The following is a 24,271-nucleotide window of genomic DNA, read 5'->3' as shown; positions in this document are numbered from 1 at the left end:
AAAGAGAGCGCACCTCCAGCAGGAGAGCAGAGAACATCAACCTAAAACTTTTGTTCTGCACAAGCGGATGTGTGGTCCCACTGGAAGAGCCCCCGCGCGTTTGTAGCCGCGCACCCATTACGCGCCGTTGATGGAGATCTCCAAATGACAAGACCTGTGCTCTGCGGGTCGTTCTCAGCATCTACAGGGAACTCTGAAAAACGTGGAACATGGCGAGCAGCATGAGAGGAGCTCACCTTCTCCTCGCCGCAGTCTTTACTTGGACGGTGGCGCTTTTCGGGGACGCGAATGGTCAAGAGTCTGTTAACGCAGTGACAGGTTTTAGTTTGAGTCCTCCGTATTTCAACCTCGCTCAGAGCTCACGGATCTCTGCCACAGCAACCTGCGGCGAGGATGAGGCTGGGAGACCGAGACATGATTTATACTGTAAGCTCGTCGGAGGACCAAACTTTGGACTTCCTACTCAAAATATACAGGTAAAAATGTGGACAGCTTCTTGCGTAAAAGGGAAATTGCAGCATTATATATCCTGTAATGGGCAAATTCTGAACTGGTACACAACAGGAAGTTTAACCGTTGTGTAAAATTCTATTTTATTTTAATTTTATTAACCCGGTCCTCCGGTTCCATGTTGTGCCACTGCTGTAGAGGAACCTCGACAATTCTGCCCACATGACCAAGTTGTACAAGTGCCAGAAATAGTTGTACACAATTGATTGTGAAGTCCCAAGTTTTCTGAAGGAAATGTCTTTCAACAGTGGTCTTGTACCCTCAGTAGTTGTTTTAATGTTGGGCGCTACCTTAGTATAAGAACAGTTTGACAATGACATGCCTTTCTGAACTCTATATTTAGTTGTGTTTGCAATGTTTTGCAGGAAGCTACACTGACACAATAAAATGGTTTACTGGCTTAAAAACACTTCAATTGGTTTTGGTTTTTCAACTGAAAGTTATCAGTTGTGTAAAAAAAAAAATCGATAACTTTACTTTGAACAAACTTACTTAATGCTGTTTTGCCAACTGAAGTAAAATTTTAAGTTGGTCCAACATTTTTCTTTTTTTCAGTGTACATCAGGAATTTGCTGAGACATTGCTCCTTTATAAAACATGAGTTTGCTGTGGTTATTTGAGTGTGTGTGTGTGTGTGTTTCTAAATCTCGATTAATTTGACACCATTCAGGGTCAGTTCTGTGATTCCTGCAACTCCATTGATCCAAACAAAGCCCACCCGGTGACCAACGCCATCGACGGGACAGAGCGGTGGTGGCAGAGCCCTCCTCTCTCCAGGGGGCTGGGGTACAATGAGGTGAACGTTACCCTGGACCTTGGGCAGGTGAGATTGAAATACTTCCGTGATCTGCTACGAACAGCTGGTAACCTGCTGCAACCTGCACTGTGTATAATGATTGTTCTGTGGTTTCAGTAAAATAGAGCACCTGGGTGTTGCAGAGGCGAGAGAAAGAAAGTGTTCTGCCTCTTACTCTGCTGTTGTGAGATGAGTTGACAAGTGTGTGAGGAAGCTGAAAATCCATTTTTACATCATATTCTTCTTTAGTACTTTGCTGCTGCTTTTTTTTGGACATATGCTTGGAAGAAAGTTTCTCTTACTCATGGTCCTTCATTCCACTTCATTCACAAATATGACAATGGTGTTACATGACAAGGTTTTTCAGTTCATCACCTCAGCCGGCAGTGATCATGTGAATCCTGTCCTACAGTTGGCTGCTTTCCAGGAATCAGATTCACGCCTTTTTGGCTGGTGAATATGCTTCCATCTTGACCTGTGTCTCTGGCAGGAGTTTGGCTCGCGGCCCCATGAAACCGTACCTCATGCTCAATTATACACTGTGAGGAAAGAGAGGAATTCTGGCTATGGACTAGGGATCAGGAGGATGTGAAATCAGATTCGAGGAGTGCAGGTGGAGGCCTCGACCTCTTGTCTGAGCAGGGATTCGACTATGTCTAGTGCTAGATTTAAATACGAGAGCAAGTGAAGAGCTTCTCTGTTTGCATCTCTGGCTCCCAGTGGGCACTGCGTCAGACAATGGGTATGGGCTTTTCTGTCTCTGTTTTTAGACGGGCTGAGCTGAGCAGAGATCCTACATGGCTAAATATAGCTCACAAGAGGATGGACACATGCACAGCCTTTGGGGAAGTCTGGCTTTAATACGTGGTAATGCTCAATTTATTTGGGAGCAGGGTTTGCGTTATGGTGTGCTAAAAAGAGCCCGGCTGGATATCTGACGACCAACCACACAACACCCTGTCCCCCCTCAAACACACACTTGCCATTTATCAAATTTTCTTTCGATGGCATCTGTTGTAAACAATGCTCACCTGCCACCACTGCATTTTAAGCCGCATGGTTGTTATAACTCAAATCTTGTTAACCTGTTCTGTGAAGGATAATGGGAGATTGTGGTGTGTTTGGGACAGATTTGTAATTTACTCTTTTACCTAACCTCTGTTGTATCAAACAAGCAAACTCAGCATTCTCACTTACTGCCAACAGACAATAGATTTCTCAAAATGAAATATTATTTAATGGCTGCTTATATGTGCATTTACCATATTATCATTTGGATTTAAATGTCTTTTTTCTTTAGGTGTCTCCCTGAGTTGAAGTAAGTGTTTTTTTTCCCCCACCACTGTGCTTTACTGCTCTCCTCCACCCTGCAAATGCACGCTCATGCTTTATCCAAGACAGAGCTGTTAGATTGTTTGACTGTTCCATGTGAGGCTTTAATAGCTTTGGGGATTTTTTCTTTTATTTTATTCTTTTAATCCACAAAGCTAGCATTCAATGCAATATGTGGGCTAGACTCAGCTGAATGGTTTCTGTGGTTTCTTTCAAGGCTGACGCAGGTGGCTGGTCTGCTGTTAGCTCTCAGTAGATATATAAGATAGCGGCATAGTTGATGTTTATGTTAAAACGATGAGGTTCAAAGAGAGGGGTTTTTTTCTGACAGCCTCTTCCGCTTTTTCTGTAAAGAGAGATTGTTTAAACAACTATAAAGAATAATCGGACTACAAGTGAACTCAGGCTTTTAGTCTCGGAAACTCTTTTGCTCCGCAATGTTTCACAAACTGATAAATCGACAGTGCGGAAATCTTTTACATCCATGATCCACAGGTTGTACTTACGTGCAGGGCTGTAGTGGTAAAAAAGGTGGAGAAACAATCATTTTTGGGCAGCTCTCTCACGCTGTGGATAAACTTCAGTCACCTATAAATAACATGTGAGTAAACCACCATAAAAAGGAGCGTAAATTATATTTTGTATTTAAAAAGTTACATTAAAGTGTTAACATTCATTTACCCTATACTACAGTAGGTCTCACTACCATGAGGTTGACAGATTTGAGTTTTTGTCCTGACAGGCGAACGAGGGATCGTCATTAATATTTTATTTGGTAGAGACATTTATGCCCCAATCAGAATTTTTATGACTTTTCATATTGCATTATCATCAGGTCCTAAGTTTGGTTTGACCAACACGTTGGTTTATGACTTAGAAGTAATTACATTGTTTGCCACTGTTTTTTGTTCAGGGTGAATGAGTGCACTGCAGCAGCTCGTCCCACCTCCACTGGATTTTAAATGGAAGCTCCTCTCTTTACTTACCCGTTGCTATGGTGAATTGCCAGAGACACGCTTCATTGACAATTTTCTTTCTTTTTTTACTGCATGTGGTTAATTAACTCAGAGTTAATATTCTCAGAGTTGAGATGGAAGTTTCTCAGATCAGCTGCTCTGGAACCTGAAACTCTGAGGTTCAGAGTTATCTTCTGAAACAGGGCCCTGATAAACATCATTGTCATTGTGGGCAGGTTAAAAAGCTGATATTACCATTTGCCGCACTGCTGTGCCTTAGTACAGAGGCCCTAGCAGGGTTGGAGACTCCAGTTTTCATTCAAGCAACCTGTTTCCAAATCCTGGTGCTACTTTTATCAAACAGTCTTCAGGCTGAGTGCACCAGTGACATGATCACTTTTGTTTTACTCCTCCAGATCAAAACCTCCTATGGATAATCTCTCTGTCTTAGACCTGCTGACATGAGCAGACCAGCTACTCCTTGTTTTTGCCCTATGACCCATGATTTTCAGTTGGCTCCTGTCTGACAGATAAAGCCAGCTTGTTTGCTTTTAGAGATATTGCTCCAAAATAATTTTAACTGTAAGTAGATATTTAAGGGGGATCATCAACTGTAACCTTGGGTTGAACTTTGGGGGTTGAAGTCAAATGGCATGGTCAAATACTGTGGTAAATCTTAAATTATTATTTTTTACAGATGAATAATCGTTTGATGTACCTTGGTGAAAAAAGTTATTATTTAATCGTCTCCCCCAAAACACTAGCTACATTTCCAGGAACCTTTGCCCCTGTGAAACTATTTACAGGACACAGTAGGCAAGCCATTGTTCCGGTAAACATTTACACCATCTATCACACTGCCAGTCACTTCTTTTCTGTGGGGGAATGTATTTTAGGAGCCCCGACCACATGTGCTTATCTGCCTGAGTGAGCTCAGTGTGGACCATGTGAGCCAAACATGGTTTGAGAGCTTACTGCCGTCTGTCTCCCATCTGATGAGACATTGCCACATCTGATTGGTGGGTGTCGGGCACCAAATAAACATCGCGCATTATTATTCTGATTAGATGTTCAGCGGACTTGAATGGTATTTTTATACGAATGTTAAGGCTGTGGATTATTCCTGTGGGCGACAGGTGTTTGTTGTGTTGATGGTGGAGCTTTGTGCAGTGGTTTTGTCGCTTTAACTGGACTCAGATTGCAGAACATCTTGTTGTTTATCTATGATTAATAGGTGTATTTACCCAGGAGGCTATGCCGTTGCATATACTGTACATGCTTTTCTCCTGGGGGCTGTGAATGAGTGCGAGATTCTATAACTCGAATGCTAAAGCTGGAAGACAGAAACGATCTGGTTCGGGTTAGTGCAGTGGCTTTGGCTCTGCTCTCAGTTTTGCAATCAACGACAGACAAAGCTTCCAAGAACTCAATTTTAGAGACATTTCCCTGGAACCTAATCCCCTCTCTCAGGGGTCCACCTCCCACCAAAGTGGGGTTGAATGTTTTATTTGCAGCCGTCGCCTCCTTTTGTGTTGGAATCCTTCTAGGCGGTATTGTGTGACATCCTTTCTGTGCTCTCGGACTCTCACAAAGGTTTAGCTCTCTTTAAACCTTGCTGAAAATGACCCGGTCTTCTCTTTTCACTGGATAAATGGATATAGAAATGGAGAGGTGGTGTAATTTGGTGGTGAGAAAATACTCAAACAGAAAACACACACACACACACACACACAAACACAGACGTCTTGATATTCCACTTTCCCCCGGCATCAGCTCTCTAACTGAATAAACATTCAGACACAACCAAGCATGATGCTCGAAACAATGAATGCATGGAGGACCCTGTGGGTACAGATCCAGTGTTCATGGCTGGACTTCATCCTATAAAATCATGCAGGCTATAAATAGAACCTATATTCCATGTGATTTCTATATAAATCAACAGAAAAACAAGATGGAAGGAAATGACTGTTATCTACATAATTGAGTTTGTTAATGAAGATTTGCTCACATGCAGCCGACCCCAGAGACAGGACTGGCTGTTAGACACATCCCTATTGCTGTAGTGACGACGGAGGTGATGTAAGTGCCTGTCTTTAGCCACACTGCCTAAGGCGCCAGGCCAACCCAGCAGATATTTACTACTCCACTCACAGCCACCTCGTGTGGCAGCAGTAGCTGTCTGGCTTGGCGAGTGCATCACACATCTCCTAAATCTGGAGCAGCGATGAGGAAAAGATTGTGGGGTTTAACATGGGATTTATTCACCTTTTCAAGGCCCATGTCGTTAATTCGTACATGGAAAAGGTAATTAGTGGCTTCAGGTTTACTGACGCAGGCTTTGATGCAATGGAGTTTTCCTAGACATTAAATACAGCTGTTTCACGAATAGCCATACTTCCATTGACACACATTCAACAGCGGGCCATAATTTACATGGAAACAAAGGCTATATAGATTTAATATTTTCATATACATTCATACAGTCATTCTTACAGTTTCTTTTACTTGCATTAAAAAGTTTTTAGGGAAAGATGATTTTTTTTGTCCTGCAGTGAAAAACCTAACTCTAAAAAAATTGAAATAGCAAAATATAAAACTTCTCACTCGTTTATCGATTTCATGGCATCATCTACGTTGTAATAAAACTAAATGCAGTAAAAAATACTGTTTCCTAAAAATACTTTCATTGCCCGATATAAACCTTTCACTCGAACTTGCGGGCAAATGCCAATACCGATATGAGGGAGTAAAGAATTTCTGATACAAATTAAAAAAGTATTAACGATTTTTAAGATGTCATTATCAAAGGCTTGCTATTTCACAATATAACCATAAAACTTATTATATTATGATATCAACCTTTCATAAAGAAGCAAACCTACTTGAAGGCAGTGAAAAAATTACATATTGTGCTGCTGCACCTCCGGCTTTTACACTGAGAACATTGCTAACAAGTAGCAACATGCATGTACTGTATATGTTTTCTGTTACAACTACTATTCTCTTGTGACTTTAAGCCAACTGTGCTTTGATACCATATAACTAATTCTGTCATGGAGACAGAGAAAAATACACCAGAATAGCCCTCTCCCCTTCCACCGCCCACCTGTCGTGCACAGACAAACAGTTGTACATTGCATTGTTACAAAGCACAGGGCAACTGTTTCACCCCACAGGGCAGCAGCATGCACTGTCTGTCTGGATGATCCGCTCCAACAGGAGGAGATGCCTCGTCTCCTTTGAGTTTCATTCTTCTGATCTCACGTCAAACTCTCAGGAGCTCACTCAGAGGGCTTCTATCTGTCAGTGCTCTGATCTCACTGTAGATGCCCGGCTCTCCTGTGCCCTTTGGGAGGAGGATATTCACTATCTGACTCTTGAAAATGTACATATATACATTATGCTAGATTTCTAGCTTGCTTCTCATGTCACATTTGTTTATACTTTATTATGGTAGCATATAGTATCTCCTATCAGAGCTACACAATAATCAAATAGGTGAAATAAAGGCCCAGTAGTCCCCTTAAATTCAATCAAGGTGCACTAAATTTCCCTCACTCATAAGTATCAATTCCCAAAATGTGTTTTTAATCAAGATCCATGAATTATTGCCTGGGAAATCAATAAAAATGTAGAGGAAAGTGAATCCCTGTCCCATGTCAACCAGTCCCCTATGAAACCACATTTAAATTCACTAGATCCACATTTTAATCTGAATCTGCACCAAACTACCCACCCTCATATATATTTATATATATCTGTCCCCTGAATTTGCCTGATTAAAAAAAAAATCAAGATTCATGAATTATTCCCTTGATAGGACTTTGTATCATGGCCATGTTGAAGATAAAAAACTAATTAAACTTAATTCTCGTACTATTATGACTTTGTTCTCGAAATTCTAAAGATCTATGTTGCATATAATGAAAGTGGAAAAAGAATGTGCCCCCTAATACGGCTTCACATTAAAATTTTAAAAGGTTCTTCCCTGACTCATACCACATCCTCCCACCAAGTTTCGTTGAAATCTGTCCCCTCGAGGGTGCACATTTATCATACTTTAGTCGTCACACCCAAACTAGGAATTAACTTATCAATAAAACAGAAACACACTTTGAGCATGACATATAAAGTGTCAACAGATTAAAAGTGATGTGACTGACACGTGTGTTTGTCAAAATAATTTGTCATGTTGCTGCAAGTGTAAAATATGTTAATATGTTGCTGTTAAAATGGTGTTTGGTCATGAGGGACGTGGTTTGGCTCCGTTGCCACGCTGTGTTAAGTGGTAGGTTAGAGGAGGACTGGATACTTTATACCTTGTATATGTGACACTATTGTAGGGGGTCAAGGTCAGGAATTTGAGGAGGGGGTGTCGAGGGTGGTTGTCAAACACTCCATATCACAGCTTGACCCCTGACCTTTTTTACACCCACCATGCAGCATCCTCCTGTACTCAGCAGCATCCTCTCATGTGTCATGCCACCCTTGTCTTAAGCCTGAGGCTGCAGTTGCAGGGAGGGGCAGATGATGGCTCTGCTCAGGTGTTTTTCTTCTTTATGCCACGAGCCTGTCAATCTGTTTCATGTCTTTCTACACCACCGGAATCTTCTGCTGCTACGCTTAGCATGCCATCGCCATATTAATTTATGCTTTGTCCAAACAATATGTAGCTGACATATTTCAAAAGTGTGTGTTTATACTGGCAGGGCAGCAGTTGGAGGGACACGTCTTACATTAAATAATGCCATGTCAGGACAGGCCCTCCCTGTACTCCTGTCTGTCTCTGACTGGCTTTTTGTTTCCAGAGGATTAGTTATTGGCATCAAGTTAGTATCACATGACATCACATTGTTTAGGATAGATGTGTTTTTTATGCCTGCGAGCCAGTGACAGCCAGAGGCATTATTTCAAGTTTTTTTTGTGATCCTTGAGGGAATGCTGATGTTCACTTAGACTCATGGATTCACTGATCAGATTTGGGTGTTCAAGGGTCAAAGGTAAAAGTGACATTCACCTCACCTGTTTTTCTCCTCTTTAACATGTTATCTCAAGTCTGTGTTCAGGGAATATGCAAATATTTTCACTTACTTAAACTCAAAGATTCATTGCTGAGATTGCAGTGGTCAAAGGTCACAGTGACCTCAAATTAGTCAGAATGTTTTTTACGTAGACTAAAACTGCACTGGTTATCAGAGGAACACATCTGCAGGACGGTAATTCCAGTTTTTATGAAAGTTGAACCCCCCCCCCCTTTTTTTAACATACAGTATGTGCCTGTGTCAGTGCATGAATATTTTAAAACTACAAATAGCAACAATCAAGTTTGAATTTAGTTGTATTCATATCCTGATCACAACATTGCACAGCCTTTCAGATAGAATCTCTTTAACAACTAAATAACTACATTACACAAAATACTGGAATATAGAGTTATTGGTCCTACACCTGCAAATTAGTGTATTTCAATACTGAAATGTCTATTAAGGTTGTCATGAGATGCTGTTGTCAGATTCAAAGTCATTGTATTTGCACACCAGAACCAGCTTTTTTCACTTGTTTACCAGGAGCTTAAGTACAATTTATACAGAGTATGTTCTTGAACATGTGACTTGCAGCCTCCTCTGTTTATAGTGTTGTGTTATTTTTCATGTTTGGAAAGACTAAAGGTAGAGAAATGCCAAAACTCAAACCCAAAAACTTAGAACACACATTTTGTGTCCGACTGCACTAAAGATCAGAGCATAAGCAGTTTTTTTTAAAGGATAATGAAGGATACCTATTCTTTGAAACTATAAAAAATTCATCTGTGTCCATGACAAGTGGTGGAGAGGATTTTCACTACTGTGTGTTGCTGTCAGCGACAGGTTCCTGAAAGCAGTCGCATGCTCTGCTTTGGGGGTATTCGGAGCGAAGGGGAATGTGGCGCTATGTTTGGAATCTGAGATGGGTCCACATGCCAGCCAGCACGTCTCTAGCTCGCCAGACCCCCCCTACTTCCATCTCACCACCCTCCTGCCTCCTAATCCCTGGCCCTCCTTTGACATCATAGCAAACCATGTGAACTAAACTTCCTTCTGGTCTTGTAGCAGAACCGGCATATTGATAGTAGGCAGTGCCACTGCAAAACCTGTGTCTTCTATTTTTAGCCGGAACAGCCTACGCCTTGTTTGTGTGTGTGTGCCGTTAGTCTCTTTTTTATTGTTCTTTGAGCATCCTGTTCCATGGGTGGAAGTGTACTCTGATTAATTTCAAAACACACCCTTTTCAAAGACTAGGTCAGGAGGAGGTGTTTCAAGCTATTCTGTAAATCACAGACCGACTGTATGGCTCAATGACCACAAACTCCAGTCAAGTCAAAGACTGTTCCTGATGATTTTGCTGTTTTGCAGTTAGGGATTGTTTACAGTTTTCAGTGAACAAGGCCAGACAGTCCCAAACTGACCTCTGACCTCTCTCACAATCTGTCAACCTAAGAACTACTTGAACCTGGGGCCATTACTTCTTGATGGATGGAGAGGGGCCCAATCCTTGTGGATTCTTCTTGACACAGTCCATGACTTAACAGCAAAGGCTTTGCTTTGCTTTGATATGTTTGCATAGCTCCCTGCCTCATGTAAAGAGAGACAGAAATATAAAATGCCTTGAATGCCCGCTGGGGTTTTCATTGAGGTTCTAAGGGATGAGAGGCAGGTGTGGGCCTGAAAATGTCTATTTCTATATCTTATTTAAATTAAAAAGAATACTCATCTAATCAATAGTATTCAGGAGGCATTAGCACAAGTTTAGCAAAAATGCCTTTAGTGCCATGTTTTTTAATGTTACTCAAGATCAAATAAAATAATCCTTTGTTAATCCCACAATGGGTACATTTCATGTGTTGCAGCAGCAAAGAGGACAGTCAAAAAGTTAGACAAAGCAAAACAATATAATTATGTATTGCACAGTTAAATAAGTTCAACATGTGCGAGTTCATCGTGCATGCCAGTTCTGATATTGCATAAAATAAACTGTGGTTGTAGACAGGGTGTGGTGGTCAGGTTTGTGGTTGAGGCCTTTTGTTGACACTGTAGGTGTTATGTGCAGGGTTTGAATTCCAAGCCATACAATGTCCATACAGGGTGTAACAAAGAGACCTTTGACTTTCACAAATTACCTTTCCATTGAACAATGTTCAATCAAGCTGAAGTCGCCCGCGTCCAGGGCTTGATGAGGATGTTAATGATCTGCAAAGAAAACTGCTCTGAACTTCAGAGCCTCACAGAAAGCTCACTGTTGGTCGAAACAATAATGCACTATATTCCCTGTATACTCTGACGGAAGTAGGACACAGGGAGTTCAGAGAACGGACGTGGATCATGTGGGCTTAGCTGATGTCTTTTCACCAACCTGGCTGCACCTGCACCACTTTTATTGCTGAAAACTATTGTTTGTACTTTGCCGTACAGCAACGCACGTACCGCTGTTGTCAAGCATCATAAATGAAAAAGCTCAAAACCGGAAGCCCTTACCTTGATTTAATTGTAATGTTTAAATTCCCAGAGATGCATCTGAGCTGAATTAGTTCCCAGGCTTTTGCAAGGAAGGAAATAAGTGTTGCTGGCCAAGATTGGGACCTTACTTAATAGAGCAAGGAAACGACAACGTTTTGCCAAATCCGTTCAGAGCATTCACTGCCTTTTGTTTAGCTTGTTCTTTGTGTTGTTCTTTTTTCAGCTCTTCCATGTGGCGTACATCCTCATCAAGTTTGCTAATTCACCTCGTCCTGACCTGTGGGTGCTAGAGCGCTCAGTGGACTATGGGAGAACCTTCACCCCCTGGCAGTATTTTGCACGTAAGTCACTGTGGTAGTTTTTCTATTTGGCAATGCCTTCATTTTTATCATGTTCTGAAAAACAAAACAAAACCACGCCTCTTACACAACAAACTTTGTTTACTTGTGCTATGAATCAAATGTTGAAACAATATATATATATATATATATATAAATATTCTGTACTTATAGTACAAATGATCTAATCTTATTGCATTTATTGATTGATTGAAGTAGTGATGAGTAGCTGTTGAATCATTATTAGCTGCTCTTGTTAGAATCATCACACTCATGTACAATATACCTTCTTCATAGACATTTTGACTTTTTGCCCACGCGGATTTAACAAATTATGATGGCTCAGATCTGTTTAGGTTTCCAACTATTATTAATTACACACTGCCTCTCCTGCCAAGACAAGTCAAAATGTCTGCAGTGAAAAAAGGCCAATTATGAAGTGTGTGTGTGTGTGTGTGTGTGTGTGTGTGTCTGTCTGTGTGTGTGTCTGTGTAGAATATTCTACATTTGAATGAACATGTCTGAGTTATGTCTAATATCTGGGAGACACCTGTGCACACACATTACTTAACTTCATAGACGACTTGGTTAATTCATATTTAGCCTTAGGTTTTGCTTTTGATGGATTTGTTTCCTCATTTATCATTTTCCATTTTAGATTTATCTATTTTAATTACTGGTGAAGGGGTACAAGACATTATATCAGTTGCTCTTCAAATATTTCTTAGCCTGACTATTACTCACATCATACTGTCCACTATGCCCAGGACATGCAAGTATATTGGGGATTCAGGGTAACTGTCTGATATTAATGTCAGTATATGTTAAAATGACAAAAGGTTAGAAAATGAGTTGAGGTGATCCTTGTTATTTTCTGTTTTTGCAGATTCCAAACGTGAGTGTATTGAAAAGTTCCGAAAGCAGCCCAATGCTCGTGTATTAAATGATGACGACCAGCTGTGCACCACAGAGTACTCACGGACCGTGCCTTTGGAGAACGGAGAGGTTAAACATCACATCAAACCCCATTTGTTATATTTTATTCGGTAAATAAAAAGACCTGTGTGAAATAAATTCCATTTTATCCAGATTGTGGTGTCTCTGGTCAATGGTCGACCTGGGTCCAAAAACTTCACCTACTCACCAGTGCTGCGAGATTTCACGAAGGCCACCAACATCCGCCTACACTTCCTCCGCACCAGCACCCTGCTGGGCCACCTCATCTCCAAGGCCCAGAGAGACCCCACTGTAACACGCAGGGTGAGAGCACACACTCCACGACTTCACAAAAAGGTGTCATTCTGGCAGTTGCTATTTTCCCATTTGGGGAGCCCATTTTACAGCTCTGCACCAGCCAGCTTCCAGCCTTCTTTCTGCTGACACAAACACAGTGGCCTGCCCTCCTCTGCTCACACATTCATCCTCGATGAGGCCCGATGCCAGATCTGTCCAATCATCGCAGTCATTCCTCTGAGATTACTGGTTTGGACAGCTCACATAGGCTGCAGGTGCAGAATATGGCACCTTTCCTTAAAGCAGGAGCACAAACTGTATGTTAGTAAAAACCAGCAGTGACAGAGCGAATGAAACTGAAGACTATGGTCCTTATTGTATACAAAAGTTTTGGCTAAACCAGGAGGTTGTATTTTCACTCCTGTGTTTTTTTGTTTGTAAGATTAAACAAAAACCGGTGAATGGATTTCAATGAAACTTGTGTGTAAGGATGCAGTATGGGCATCAAGGAATTGAATTTTGTTGTGGCTGTTTTCCTATAATGCATGGATCTTGGTGAAAAAAAATCTGGCACATTTAGGATACTGATATCTATAAGTGTGTTGGTGCAGCTTGATTGAATTCAAGGGGACTTTTGGACCTTTGCGTAGGTATGTGCTCCACTGAGTGTCATTTTCTTGATAGATTATTTTTATTTAATCAGTGAAGTGATGTCAGCTGTTGATTATTATCTTATTTTTTTCTGTTCTTATCATGCACTGATTCACCACAAGGAAGCTAGCCTCTGCTCTTGGGTAATGATTTATGTCTGTACTTGTCAACCTGCACGATTCTCCTCACAATGACAAGCTGTGGGTGATGCTGCTGGGCTGCCGATGACACTGCCGCTATTTTAAAATGGCGTGGTGATGATAACGTTTTTTGTTGTTGACAGTACTACTATAGCGTCAAAGACATCAGCATCGGTGGACGCTGCGTTTGTCATGGCCACGCACAGGTGTGTGGCGGGGAGCGTAACCCTGACAACCCAAACAGGTAAGAAATGCTAATTATCATCATCATCATCATCCTCACTCCAGGTTTCTTTGTTTTTATCATCACATCAAAACTTTCATGTGGAAAGTTTTAACTAGTAAACTTTCCTGAACTGGTTTGTTATGGGTGTTTCAAAATGTAAATCATTAAGTCAGACTTGAGCTGGATAATCATTTAATTTGTATGTATTCATTAACAGAGTTGCTGTTCGCAGTGAGCTCCACAAAGACCACACAGATTACCACTGAATTGAGAGATGGGGAATGAATTGTTTCTGAGGAATGAGGCCCTCATATGTTTGTACGCTGATATCAATCACCATTGTAAAAAGCAGCAGATTATTTTACTCACTCTGATTACAGACTCAGACTTTGTTAACAGCGGCAGAGACAAAACGATGAGGGATAACATTCTGTTTTGGAGCAACAAAGCAATGTCAGATTCATGAATCCCTCATTGTGTTTATTACCTCCACCAAGGAGGTTATGTTTTCATCTATTTGTTTGTTAGTTAGCAGGATTGTGCAAACACTAATTTGAATTTTGTGGAGGGGTGAGGCATAAACCAAGGAAGAACCTACAACATTTTGTCGTGATTCCAGGAAGTTTTTTTTCACCTACGCCAAGATTGCGAGTGTTTTTCAACATTTTCGCTTTTCATTTCAGTTCAGGGGACAGATTTTTATGAGTGTGTGCAATTAGGTGCAGCTTAATTGAATTTATGGGGATTGTTGGGCATTGGTAGAGATATGCACTCTAGTGAAAGGTTTTGTGGTAACTTGGGAAATCTGAATGATTTCTCCCAGTGGTGGTATCAGAGGGGGGATGGGTCCCAGAGGAAATCTGATTGGTCCCTGAATTTTCCTTGTCCTGTCCTTAAGAATAAATCAGGGCACCTCACTAACACTCCAAACAACACATATGACAATTTATAAAGAATGTTTATTTTCCAAGCTCTTTTGAAGTAAACAGTTTTTAAAGATGTATGGATTTTTTATATTTTTGTATGGAATTGCTCAACGATATAGTGACAACATTAGTATTGTGTTGTATTACAGCTTTCTGCCCCTCAGTTGTTTTAAAAAATCAATTGATGCAGGTTTATATCTGTGTGTACTCAACGCAAATGAGAATCTAAACACTCAATCCATGAATCTTATCTCCTGCCTTTAGACTCCAGTGTGAGTGCCAACACAACACCTGCGGCGATTCATGTGACCGCTGCTGCCCAGGTTTTAACCAGAAACCATGGCGTGCCGCAACTGTCAGTAGCCCGAATGAGTGTCAGCGTAAGTATGCATGTGCAGTGCTTCAGTTGATGTGTAAACACAACCACACTCTGCTGCACCTAATGTTGCCGGCTCTTTGAATTACAACCCACACAAGTGGACTGAATTGTCCTCATGATATTTAAGCCCTGTTGTGGATGTCCTGATATGGTGTTGTAGAGAGCCTCAGTAGTGTTGAGAAGACAGTCCTAAAATGGCACGTGTAATGAACAGCACAGTGCACAACTAGCTCTGCAGGATAACTGCTTTGTGTATTCTTGGGCAGCTAGTGAGCTAGCTAACCAGGCCTGCAACAGCCTACAAGATCCTCCCCCATGCCAGCTTATCTGTGATCCATGCATTTAGCCAGCAGACCATGTATCAGCTGGGATTAAATGGCTTTGGACTACTTTCCCTTTGTGAAATACATATGACCTTGTAGCAACCCCACAAAAGAGCGTAAGATGAAGAAGACTTGCAATCCAATCAGTGCACCCATGAAGTGGAAAGACATCCGCCCCATTGATAAACATTAATGAGACATGGGTGGGATCATAGACTGTATATAAAGAGGGTGGGATACAGGAAGAGGATGTGCTGTCTTGTTTGGTTTGGATTTTATAGTTTCTCTTATTCTTTACAACTACACTTCTAAGTATTTTTTGGGAAAATGAGTAGCTTAAGGTGCTTAAACACAGACAAGGATGTCGGGGTTAATTTGCTGAGGCATATAGAATAATTATATGTGTGTGTGTGTGTGTGTGTGTGTGTGTGTGTGTGTGGGTCTCGGGGTTTTCCTCCTCAGCCTGCCAGTGTTTCTCCCATGCATTTGACTGTTATTATGACCCAGAGGTGGAAAAGAGGGGAGCAAGTTTAGACACCTTCGGCAGGTACGACGGAGGAGGAGTGTGTATCCACTGCCAGGTATGAAATGCATATCAAGTCTAAACTGATTCCTGTGTGTGTGCATATTTGTGGTTGAAGGGGTGGAACAGGCACAACAATTAAATAATCCATGTTGCCTGTGTCTCATGGGATTGTGAGGTCAAAACATACTTTTTCCATTTACACACTTTCCTCCATTCACTCCAAGAATTTAATGTTGTGTCAAAATAAAGTTATGTTCAGTCTTGTAAGTAAAATGTGGAGTACATATTTCAAAATGTTCTGTCAAATGCAGGTCATGCAAGAATGCAAATAGATCGATGTGCAACGATAAACTAGAGATTCTTATGCGCAGTGAAAAAGTGACTCTCATGATCCTCAGCTTTCTCAGTTTTTTGTGGCTGATGCCTCACACATTATTTTGTTTTCTTCTTTAGCACAACACTGCTGGAGTGAATTGTGAGCAATGCATTGAAGGCTTCTACAGACCTTATGCAGTACCTCCTGAGTCTCCCAGTGGATGCATACGTGAGTCATTTTCTCCCTTAGTGTTTGTGGCTTTGAAACCATAACACTGAAATATAAATTTTTCAGTTCAGATCTTCAGAGTTTTTTGTTCAAGAAAATGTCTTGTATGAATATAATAGTGCTTTCACACTGAAAAGTCGAGACTAAGGTCCAAACCAAAATTCTACTCTGTTCTAAATATATGAACCTGTTCATTTAGATCATTTTGTTGCCACTGTTATATTATTAAGAGATTACTATGAGCCTTATCTATGTCAGATACAGTTTTGAACACTAGTTTGGATGCAGCAAATCAGCGTCTCTCAAAGATTATGTTACTGGAGGCAAAGTAAGTAGTCTTACAAGCTGCTCCCACTTCTTTTTCTTCATCTATTGTTTAATGCTGTCTCAACTTTCTTGTAAGTCTTGAACCTTTAAATCTGTCTGTTAGAATAAAAAAGCACCAGATTGTTTGCGAACTAAGTAATATCTCACCATGCAGGTATTTGACCTACAATGCATGACTAACTAGTGAAGCCAAAACAGTGTTCAATTCAAAGGGGAGGCATCAGTGTCTTTTTCTAGACAGACACAAATGGCACCACTGAACAACCACTGGCACCGCCGCTTGTATTATTGCTAAACCAGGCTCTGCTCTTGTTTACATTACTTTAATGGCCCATGCCTGTTCCTCACCATATAAATAGCTGCCAGTTGTGTTTAGACATTAGAAAGTAGTGGATTTAAACCTGTTGCCCTGAGCACTTTGTTAAGTAAACCTCAGAATCCAAAAACTGAATTAAGTGAGCTCAGCAGCGGAAGGTGTTAGTTTCGGCAAAAAACAGTGAGTAAAGGTTCAGTAATCATTGTTTGCTATTGAGATCTTTCAGTTTGAGATTCTGCATGGTTAAATAGTTGAATAGCTGAATTAGTGCTTCCTGCTGAAGACGTTAACATCTTTATGGATGTTTTGACGGCCGGCAAAGTAGGTAGGATTTCTGCGGGTGCTGCTGAAGGCCTGTGTAACTGTAGAATGTTCACCTGCACATATGGATTCTCTATCTTCACATGCAGCACTCTCTCTCATAGGGGATAGGGGGATGGCTGAGAGGGAATAACAGTTGTGAGAGGTTATGTGTTGGTCATATGGTTTAAAGGGAATGGCATCCCCCTCATCCCCCTACAAATCTCTGTATGGCGTACATGTATATATTTGTCTACACTGATGCACTTGTTAATATGTGGTCATATTTAAAGATTCAAGATTCAAAGATTTGTATTGTCAAATTCACAAGAGAACACACGTTTCCCTGTGGAATAAAATTCTTGTGCTGTCCTTTCTGGAATGCCAGCCGACCAAAATTTACATTAGAATACAATATTTACATAAAATACAATAAGGATATGAACATGTTAAAAGTAAGGCAGAAACAAGGTGAATGAGGTGAATAAGGTGAGGATTGTGCAAAACTGAGCAGTATTATTTCATCATACAAACATGATCTCCACCAGCCTGTAGGTGTGATGAAAGGACAACAGCCGGCTGTGAAATGGGGTCTGGAAGGTGTATCTGCCAGCCACAGTTTGCTGGAGAAAACTGTGATCGCTGTGCTGATGGACACTATTACTACCCACAGTGCATTCGTAAGTAATCTTTCGAATTAGAATATTAATCTTACTTGGTATATAGAGAAATTGAGGGGGAAGCATAGGAGTGAATGTGCTAAAAATTTAATTTTATTGTGCAAATCCCGAAAGTCATATGGCAAGAATCACATCTGTAGTAGCTGCAAGTAAAATACACTGTCAAACTGAAAGGGGCAGGTGGTCTTACCCTTGTACCTCTGAATCTTGGATGAGTGACAACTTCAATGTTTATTAAAATCCTGTGTCTGTGTGTGGGAGCTCGGAGGGTGGAGATATATGGGGTCAGGAGAGACTATACCCACCCTCTGATGAGTGGAATCAGTTTCATTACGTTTTTTTTATTTTTTTTTTAGCCTTTTATGTTTCAGGTTGTCAGTTTTCTCCTTGAGGGGAGTTTTTTTTTTTGACAAAGCCTTTTTGAAAGAGGTATGCCTTTAATGCTGCAGGGCTTCATGCAGAAGGTTGTCTATACATGTTGCAGGACTGACTAACCATTACTGCACATTCCACATACCATACCTCCATCTAAACAAATATAGAGCATGAAGATTTTAGACACATATAGAGTTTCCCAATCTTATCTCATTGTGATCTGACTCAGGAGGCTTCCAGATGTATAGAGATAAGATGGCCAGTATTTCATGTTATATTTTCGAGTATTTTTTTTACCTCCCTGGCTTTGACTAAGCCTTTTGGGATTTCTCTCCATGAACTTGCAGCATCCCACTTCTGTGTTCCTGGACTTTGAATAAACATCTAACTGACATTCATTGTTTTTCTCAGAGATGTGATTTACATCGTAATTTAACTGTAATCTCACTGAATTAGTTAAAATAGTCCAAATAAAGATCACATTTCTTTTTCACATTTTTTTGCTTTAATATTAGTTTTATAGCATCATTATAAACATTAACAGATCTGCAATCTGCACCAAGGTGTACCCTTTCTTCTGTCATACAAACTTGAAATTAGTTGCAGACTAATCCAGACATTTTATGAGCTGTAGATTTATTACTAGAGGTTTTTATAGACGGTGGGTCTCTTCTCCAGCCTGTTGTACTGACAGACTAGTCTAAACATGTAGATAGTCATTAGGAGGCTGTCTGTGTTTAAGGAGATGCTTCACTGCTGCTTTTGTAGCTGTACAGAATTTCTTCAACTTGTTTATTTTAGCATTTAAACCAAGATTTTGTCACTTTTGCTGTAAATGGCCACTAAATTATGGGAAATGTTAAATGCTAGGAGACGTCAAATTCAGTCGAGCTGCAGCAAATTTCACACACTCACAGATATCATATGGGGCGGCTGTGGCTGAGGGGTAGAGTGGTCGTCCGCCAAATGACAGGTAATGTAATATCAGCCCCCAAATTATGCCTGATTTGGGAATTTGGTGATAGTGAGGAAAAAAGCATTATCTCACAATATTAAAGAAAGTGAAGAAAATAGTCCTGAATCTGCTGATCTGGATCTGCACCAAAAATTGATGCATTCAAGTTTTGTGAAAATCCTTCAACTTGGTTTTTGTGCTTTTTAGTATTTAAAGTAAAAGCAATTATTCACTGTGATAAGTACTAAAGGTTTTTTAAGGAATCTCAGTTTATTATCTGCGGAGAACTTAACTTTGTACTTGTCCCTGAAATCAGGATATCCCATATACCCAGTGACCACCAAATCCCCTGCTGGTCCTATTGTGGGTAAGTAGGTTTTGTAATTTCTAAAATAATAATCATTTAAAATGCTCAGTTGAAATTCTTTGTTGATTTATTTTTTCCATCCTTTTTATTCTCTTTGCCAACAGTTTGTCCTCTGGGTTATTTCGGCCCACCCCCCTGTCAGCGTGAGTCTGATATGTAGATCTGATATGTTGTGCTGCTGTAGAGTTGTTTATAAGGTTATGCTGTGTTTACTACTTTTATTGCTAACTTTATTTGTATATCCTGTATCTAAAAAGTCACATTTGGCTCAGGTTGTTAGAAAGACTTCAGAGGACCATTTAAGGCACCACTGAGTCTGACTGAGTTAAATGTTAAGAACATGTGACAGGGGTCAGTCATGAAAGACTCTTATGACAACAGAACTATCAGTATTCTGTTTTATGACTGGGTTTGATGGGAGGGTTAAGATACTGGTACAACATTGTCAGACTCATTAAATCTTCTGCTCACTGACAGATGAGCCCTCGCAGTTGTTACACATAACAGTCCGACGGTCCTAAATTTTGTTGTCCATCAGTGGGGATTTAAGTTCAAGTGTTCCTGTGTTAGCGTTAGTCAGTTGGGACTGCAGTGAGAGCTGACCACGCTATTATTAGTTATGACTCCCCTGCTAAATTCCCTTTTCTGGTTTCCTCCAAGCTGGGAAACTCATTGTTATTAATATGGCATCTCTATCAAAACAAAGACCTTTGGCTCTAAACTTTTTCTGGCTTATTATTTGTAAAGCAATGTAAGCAATGTCTTTAAACCTGTCTGTGTAACTGAGAGCTGGTTGAGAAGGAACTTTATCCGCAGCCTTTGAAAAAGCTGGTTTTAATTTTATTGGAGCAGCTTAGGGACAGAGAAACCAGCCATCTCTGGGCTGGTGGCTGTCCAGTATGAGCGCCAAGACTATTCACATACCAATACCAGGCGAAGCTTGGCAAGACGTAGGCACCAGTGTGGCTGTACCATTGTGTGCCACAACATGGGAATAGTTCACGTGCTGAAAGTATTTTTCATTCCTTCTGCATTAAAGAAAAAAGCTCAGGCTCATTTATAAGCAGGCTTCAGGACTAAAAATCACTTTTAATTTTTATCACGATTAAATTTGTTTTAACCTTTATTAATGTGTTTGTGCACAGAGTGTATATGTGACTACAGAGGGACTGTGCATACAGTGTGCAACGCTTCGGGGCGCTGCCTATGCCGTGAGGGTGTGGAGGGGGAGCGATGCGACCGCTGTCAACCTGGATACCACGTTTTCCCCAACTGCCAGGGTGAGGAAGAATCATGCCCATTAGCCTTCACAAAACGCACAAGCACAACCTCATATCAGTTACTTGTCAGTCTGAAACATGACCTTTATTTTCAAAAATGATAATGTGCACTTAAACAAAGGCAGCAGACCGGAAGAGTTAATGTGGAAAGTTATAAGTAATAAGTTTATTCAGCAACTTTGTATTCAATAAAATTTTCGACTGCATGAGACTATGTGCACTAGCTTCTGGATTAAGTATCAATCAATCAACCAATCAATTAGTTGTGTGCAATACCGGTCCTTATATTGATCATTTTGGTTTTTGTGATGCAATGCAAAATGGCAAAAGCTGACGTCCTTTTCCTCATCTTTCAGCGTGTCTCTGTGATGGGGCCGGCGTGGCAGACAGTGTTTGCAGTCCCGGGGGTCAGTGTGTTTGTCTGCTTAATTACGGGGGGCAGGAGTGTGACGAGTGTGCACCAGGCTACTACGGATACCCGGACTGTGCTGGTGAGTGGGGTCCAGGTCCCTCAATACCCCACCAGTTTAATTATGATCGACAAAACAACTGGGTGCCGCTGATCTGAGCGGTGGTGGAAAAAATGTGGATGCTGGTTTCACTGGACTTAAATGTGGCCTCTTCTCATGACTCTGTGGAGCAAACGTCCTCACTCTCCCACAGTATCCCACAAAATCCCACTGCGTCATCCAAATTCATGTAATCTGCATGGCACTTAAATGAACTTAAACACGAGATATATTTGGATTCCTTCCTTTTATGGAAATAAATTTGATTACAGTATAGCTATTATTATCTAACGTTCTTAGCGAATTTGTTTCCTGTCACCAGCCTGCCGATGTTCACCCGAAGGTTCCCATGGCAACACATGCAACCCAGTGTCGGGTCAGTGTCTGTGTTTGTCAGGGGTGGTGGGGCAGCAGTGTGACCGCTGTGCGTCTGGACTCAGGTTCCCTCAATGTGCAGGTAACCACACGGATCCATACTTGTAGTCTTTTTTGCAATGAAGCAGGGCAGTATTTATTATTTAAGCAAATATTTTATATTTGTTAATTTTTTGAAGTTGTTGCATGTGTTTTAAAATATTTGACCAACCTTGTGCTATATTTAACCCGTGCACTTCAGAAAAAAAGCATGTAACATACTGATTCCCATGTTTTTCTTTAATTCTGTCTCATTTTGTACTTTCAGCCCCCATTAGCCATTGCAATGTTGCAGGGACCGAGGTCGCCAATCCTCAAACGGTATGCCACTCTCAATAAACTTTTTTTTTTTTTTTTACCACTTCCCAACCTTTAACAAACTAAAGAGGTTACAGCCTAACATCAGCACTGGCCTTTTGGGTGTGGATAACCAACAGTCCTAGTTGAAAAGAAAACTGTGCTGCTGATTTAACAAGGACGTGTTTTTTCTCCCTTAAATGTAAACAAGGAAAAGATACTTCCTTGGTTGCATTCTTCCTTTTATTTTCGGCACATATTATATACTTGTTTGAAAGAAAGAAAAGCAGCCAATTTCTTTCATTATCGTACAATATGCAGATACTCTGATTTCAAATTAACTTATAAGCAAATATAACTTAGCATTCAAGTGGCTGCCAGTAATCTTTATGCTCCTTATCTGTTGATTCAGGGCTCCTGCCTGTGCCTACCAAACGTAAAAGGAACCCTGTGCGACAAGTGTAAACCCCTCTATTGGAATCTGGCTACCGTCAACCCTCGTGGCTGCATAGGTAAGTGACTGGAAATAAAACGGACAACTGAACCTGACTTAGAATTAAGGCGCATTAGTTCTGGTCACTGACCCCATTTTTTCCCATTGTATTAAATCGCCAGTAGCAATCTGTCAAGGTACTGATATGGGTCTCGACCCGACTCACCCAGAGGATATGTCAACACACCCCTGTCAGCAATCCGGATCTGCCTTCCTGTCCCACAGAGGGGAACTGAGGAATAACACGTTAATACAGGCAAATTCCTGCTGTGTACTTCCAGTGTGGAGCTGCTGGGATTCAAACTGTGACAGAGCCGTAATGACTTTCTGGTGGCAGATTAAAAAAAATGTAATACCTCTGGAGTGGTGCTTTGTCCTTTGACCACATAAAAAATACTCCACTAAATTGTTTAGCCTCTGAGGAAAGAGTTTCAGACTTTGTCTGGATACCTGTCTAATGTTACAGTTGTGCTCGCCAGCAAGAATGTTATCACTACCACGCTGCCTGAAGACTCAAGAAAAGAAGGAGCTTTTAATATCCTAAGAATGCCTCTGTTTGACCGTGGCCGGACATTTTTCTGCTGGGTTGAAAGCGAGCCCTGGCAGTAAAGCTCCTCTGGACCTTTTGATGTATGATCTCTGCAGATTGGAGGGTTTTGTGCTGTTGCGTTTCACCCATGAAAGTGACAAAATCCTGTAATCAGGAGTCTATTCACTGTTGACCCCCCCCCCCCCTTTCACGTTTTCATTATCCTTCACCCCTCTCGCTCTGTCTCCCTCTCTCATACCAGAGTGTCGGTGTGATTTGAAAGGGACGCTGAGTGGTGTTGGAGAGTGTGAACAGGTGAGTATTACTACACAAGCAGTGACAATAATACTGCCGCCTGTGACTGATACAGAGGTATTAATCAAATTGAGTTACATTAAAGTTCACAGTTACATGCTGCTCTTCTGACTGATCTGCTTTGCCACAATAACATTTTCTCCTGATGCTCTGTTTGTCTAGAAAAGTGGACAGTGTCGCTGTAAGCCTTACTCGTGTGGACATTCTTGTGACACCTGTAAGGACGGATACTTCATGCAGCAGAAAAAGAATTATTTTGGATGTCAGGGTAAGAAAGATATCCTACCTTTCCCCACATCCCACCCCACTAACATCAACTGTCGACCATTTTTCATTTCCTTTTTCTTTGCCTGATAGGTTGTGAGTGTGATGTAGGAGGGGCCATTGGGATGGTGTGCGATGAGACATCAGGAAAGTGTCAATGTCGGAAGAACATAGTTGGCCCGAAATGCGCCGAGTAAGACAAAGCAGATTTTAATTAATTTACAATTGGACAAAACTACATTTTGTGCTGTTGTGATAACGTAACTTTTTTTGATTAATATTCTCATGTCTCTTGTAATAGGCCAGCACCGAGCTACTACTTCCCTACTTTGCACCAGCTGAAGTTTGAAGTTGAGGATGGCACCTCTTCAAATGCCAGACCGGTACGCTTCGGTTATAATCCACAAGAGTTCCCAGATTTCAGCTGGCGAGGTTATGCTATAATGTCCCCTGCACAGGTGAGTACGCATTCAA

The 24,271-nt window shown here is 41.0% G+C and overlaps 1 protein-coding gene across 5 annotated transcripts in view; it reads left to right on the top strand.

Moving 5' to 3' along the window:
- The first annotated feature begins 68 nt into the window (after positions 1 to 68).
- The window catches only part of LOC109640356 (laminin subunit alpha-3-like), a 51,680-nt gene continuing 27,477 nt past the window's right edge, over positions 69 to 24,271 (top strand). For all 5 annotated transcript variants that reach the window (XM_020104318.2, XM_069511159.1, XM_069511158.1 and 2 more), the window contains exons 1-21: positions 69 to 476; positions 1,181 to 1,333; positions 11,314 to 11,431; positions 12,315 to 12,433; positions 12,518 to 12,688; positions 13,596 to 13,696; positions 14,869 to 14,984; positions 15,769 to 15,887; positions 16,286 to 16,376; positions 17,868 to 17,999; positions 19,646 to 19,696; positions 19,801 to 19,839; positions 20,842 to 20,976; positions 21,333 to 21,467; positions 21,808 to 21,942; positions 22,168 to 22,220; positions 22,609 to 22,708; positions 23,481 to 23,533; positions 23,696 to 23,801; positions 23,891 to 23,990; positions 24,099 to 24,255. In XM_020104318.2, coding sequence (XP_019959877.2) covers positions 210 to 476; positions 1,181 to 1,333; positions 11,314 to 11,431; positions 12,315 to 12,433; positions 12,518 to 12,688; positions 13,596 to 13,696; positions 14,869 to 14,984; positions 15,769 to 15,887; positions 16,286 to 16,376; positions 17,868 to 17,999; positions 19,646 to 19,696; positions 19,801 to 19,839; positions 20,842 to 20,976; positions 21,333 to 21,467; positions 21,808 to 21,942; positions 22,168 to 22,220; positions 22,609 to 22,708; positions 23,481 to 23,533; positions 23,696 to 23,801; positions 23,891 to 23,990; positions 24,099 to 24,255 — 2,451 coding nt within the window. In that variant the 5' untranslated portion in view covers positions 69 to 209. The remainder of the gene's footprint in view (positions 477 to 1,180; positions 1,334 to 11,313; positions 11,432 to 12,314; positions 12,434 to 12,517; positions 12,689 to 13,595; positions 13,697 to 14,868; positions 14,985 to 15,768; positions 15,888 to 16,285; positions 16,377 to 17,867; positions 18,000 to 19,645; positions 19,697 to 19,800; positions 19,840 to 20,841; positions 20,977 to 21,332; positions 21,468 to 21,807; positions 21,943 to 22,167; positions 22,221 to 22,608; positions 22,709 to 23,480; positions 23,534 to 23,695; positions 23,802 to 23,890; positions 23,991 to 24,098; positions 24,256 to 24,271) is intronic.

This window comes from Paralichthys olivaceus, chromosome 16 (genome assembly GCF_024713975.1).
Source record: "Paralichthys olivaceus isolate ysfri-2021 chromosome 16, ASM2471397v2, whole genome shotgun sequence".
In the NCBI taxonomy this organism is placed as follows: Eukaryota; Metazoa; Chordata; class Actinopteri; order Pleuronectiformes; family Paralichthyidae; genus Paralichthys; species Paralichthys olivaceus.
This window is presented reverse-complemented; position numbering and strand designations above follow the sequence as displayed.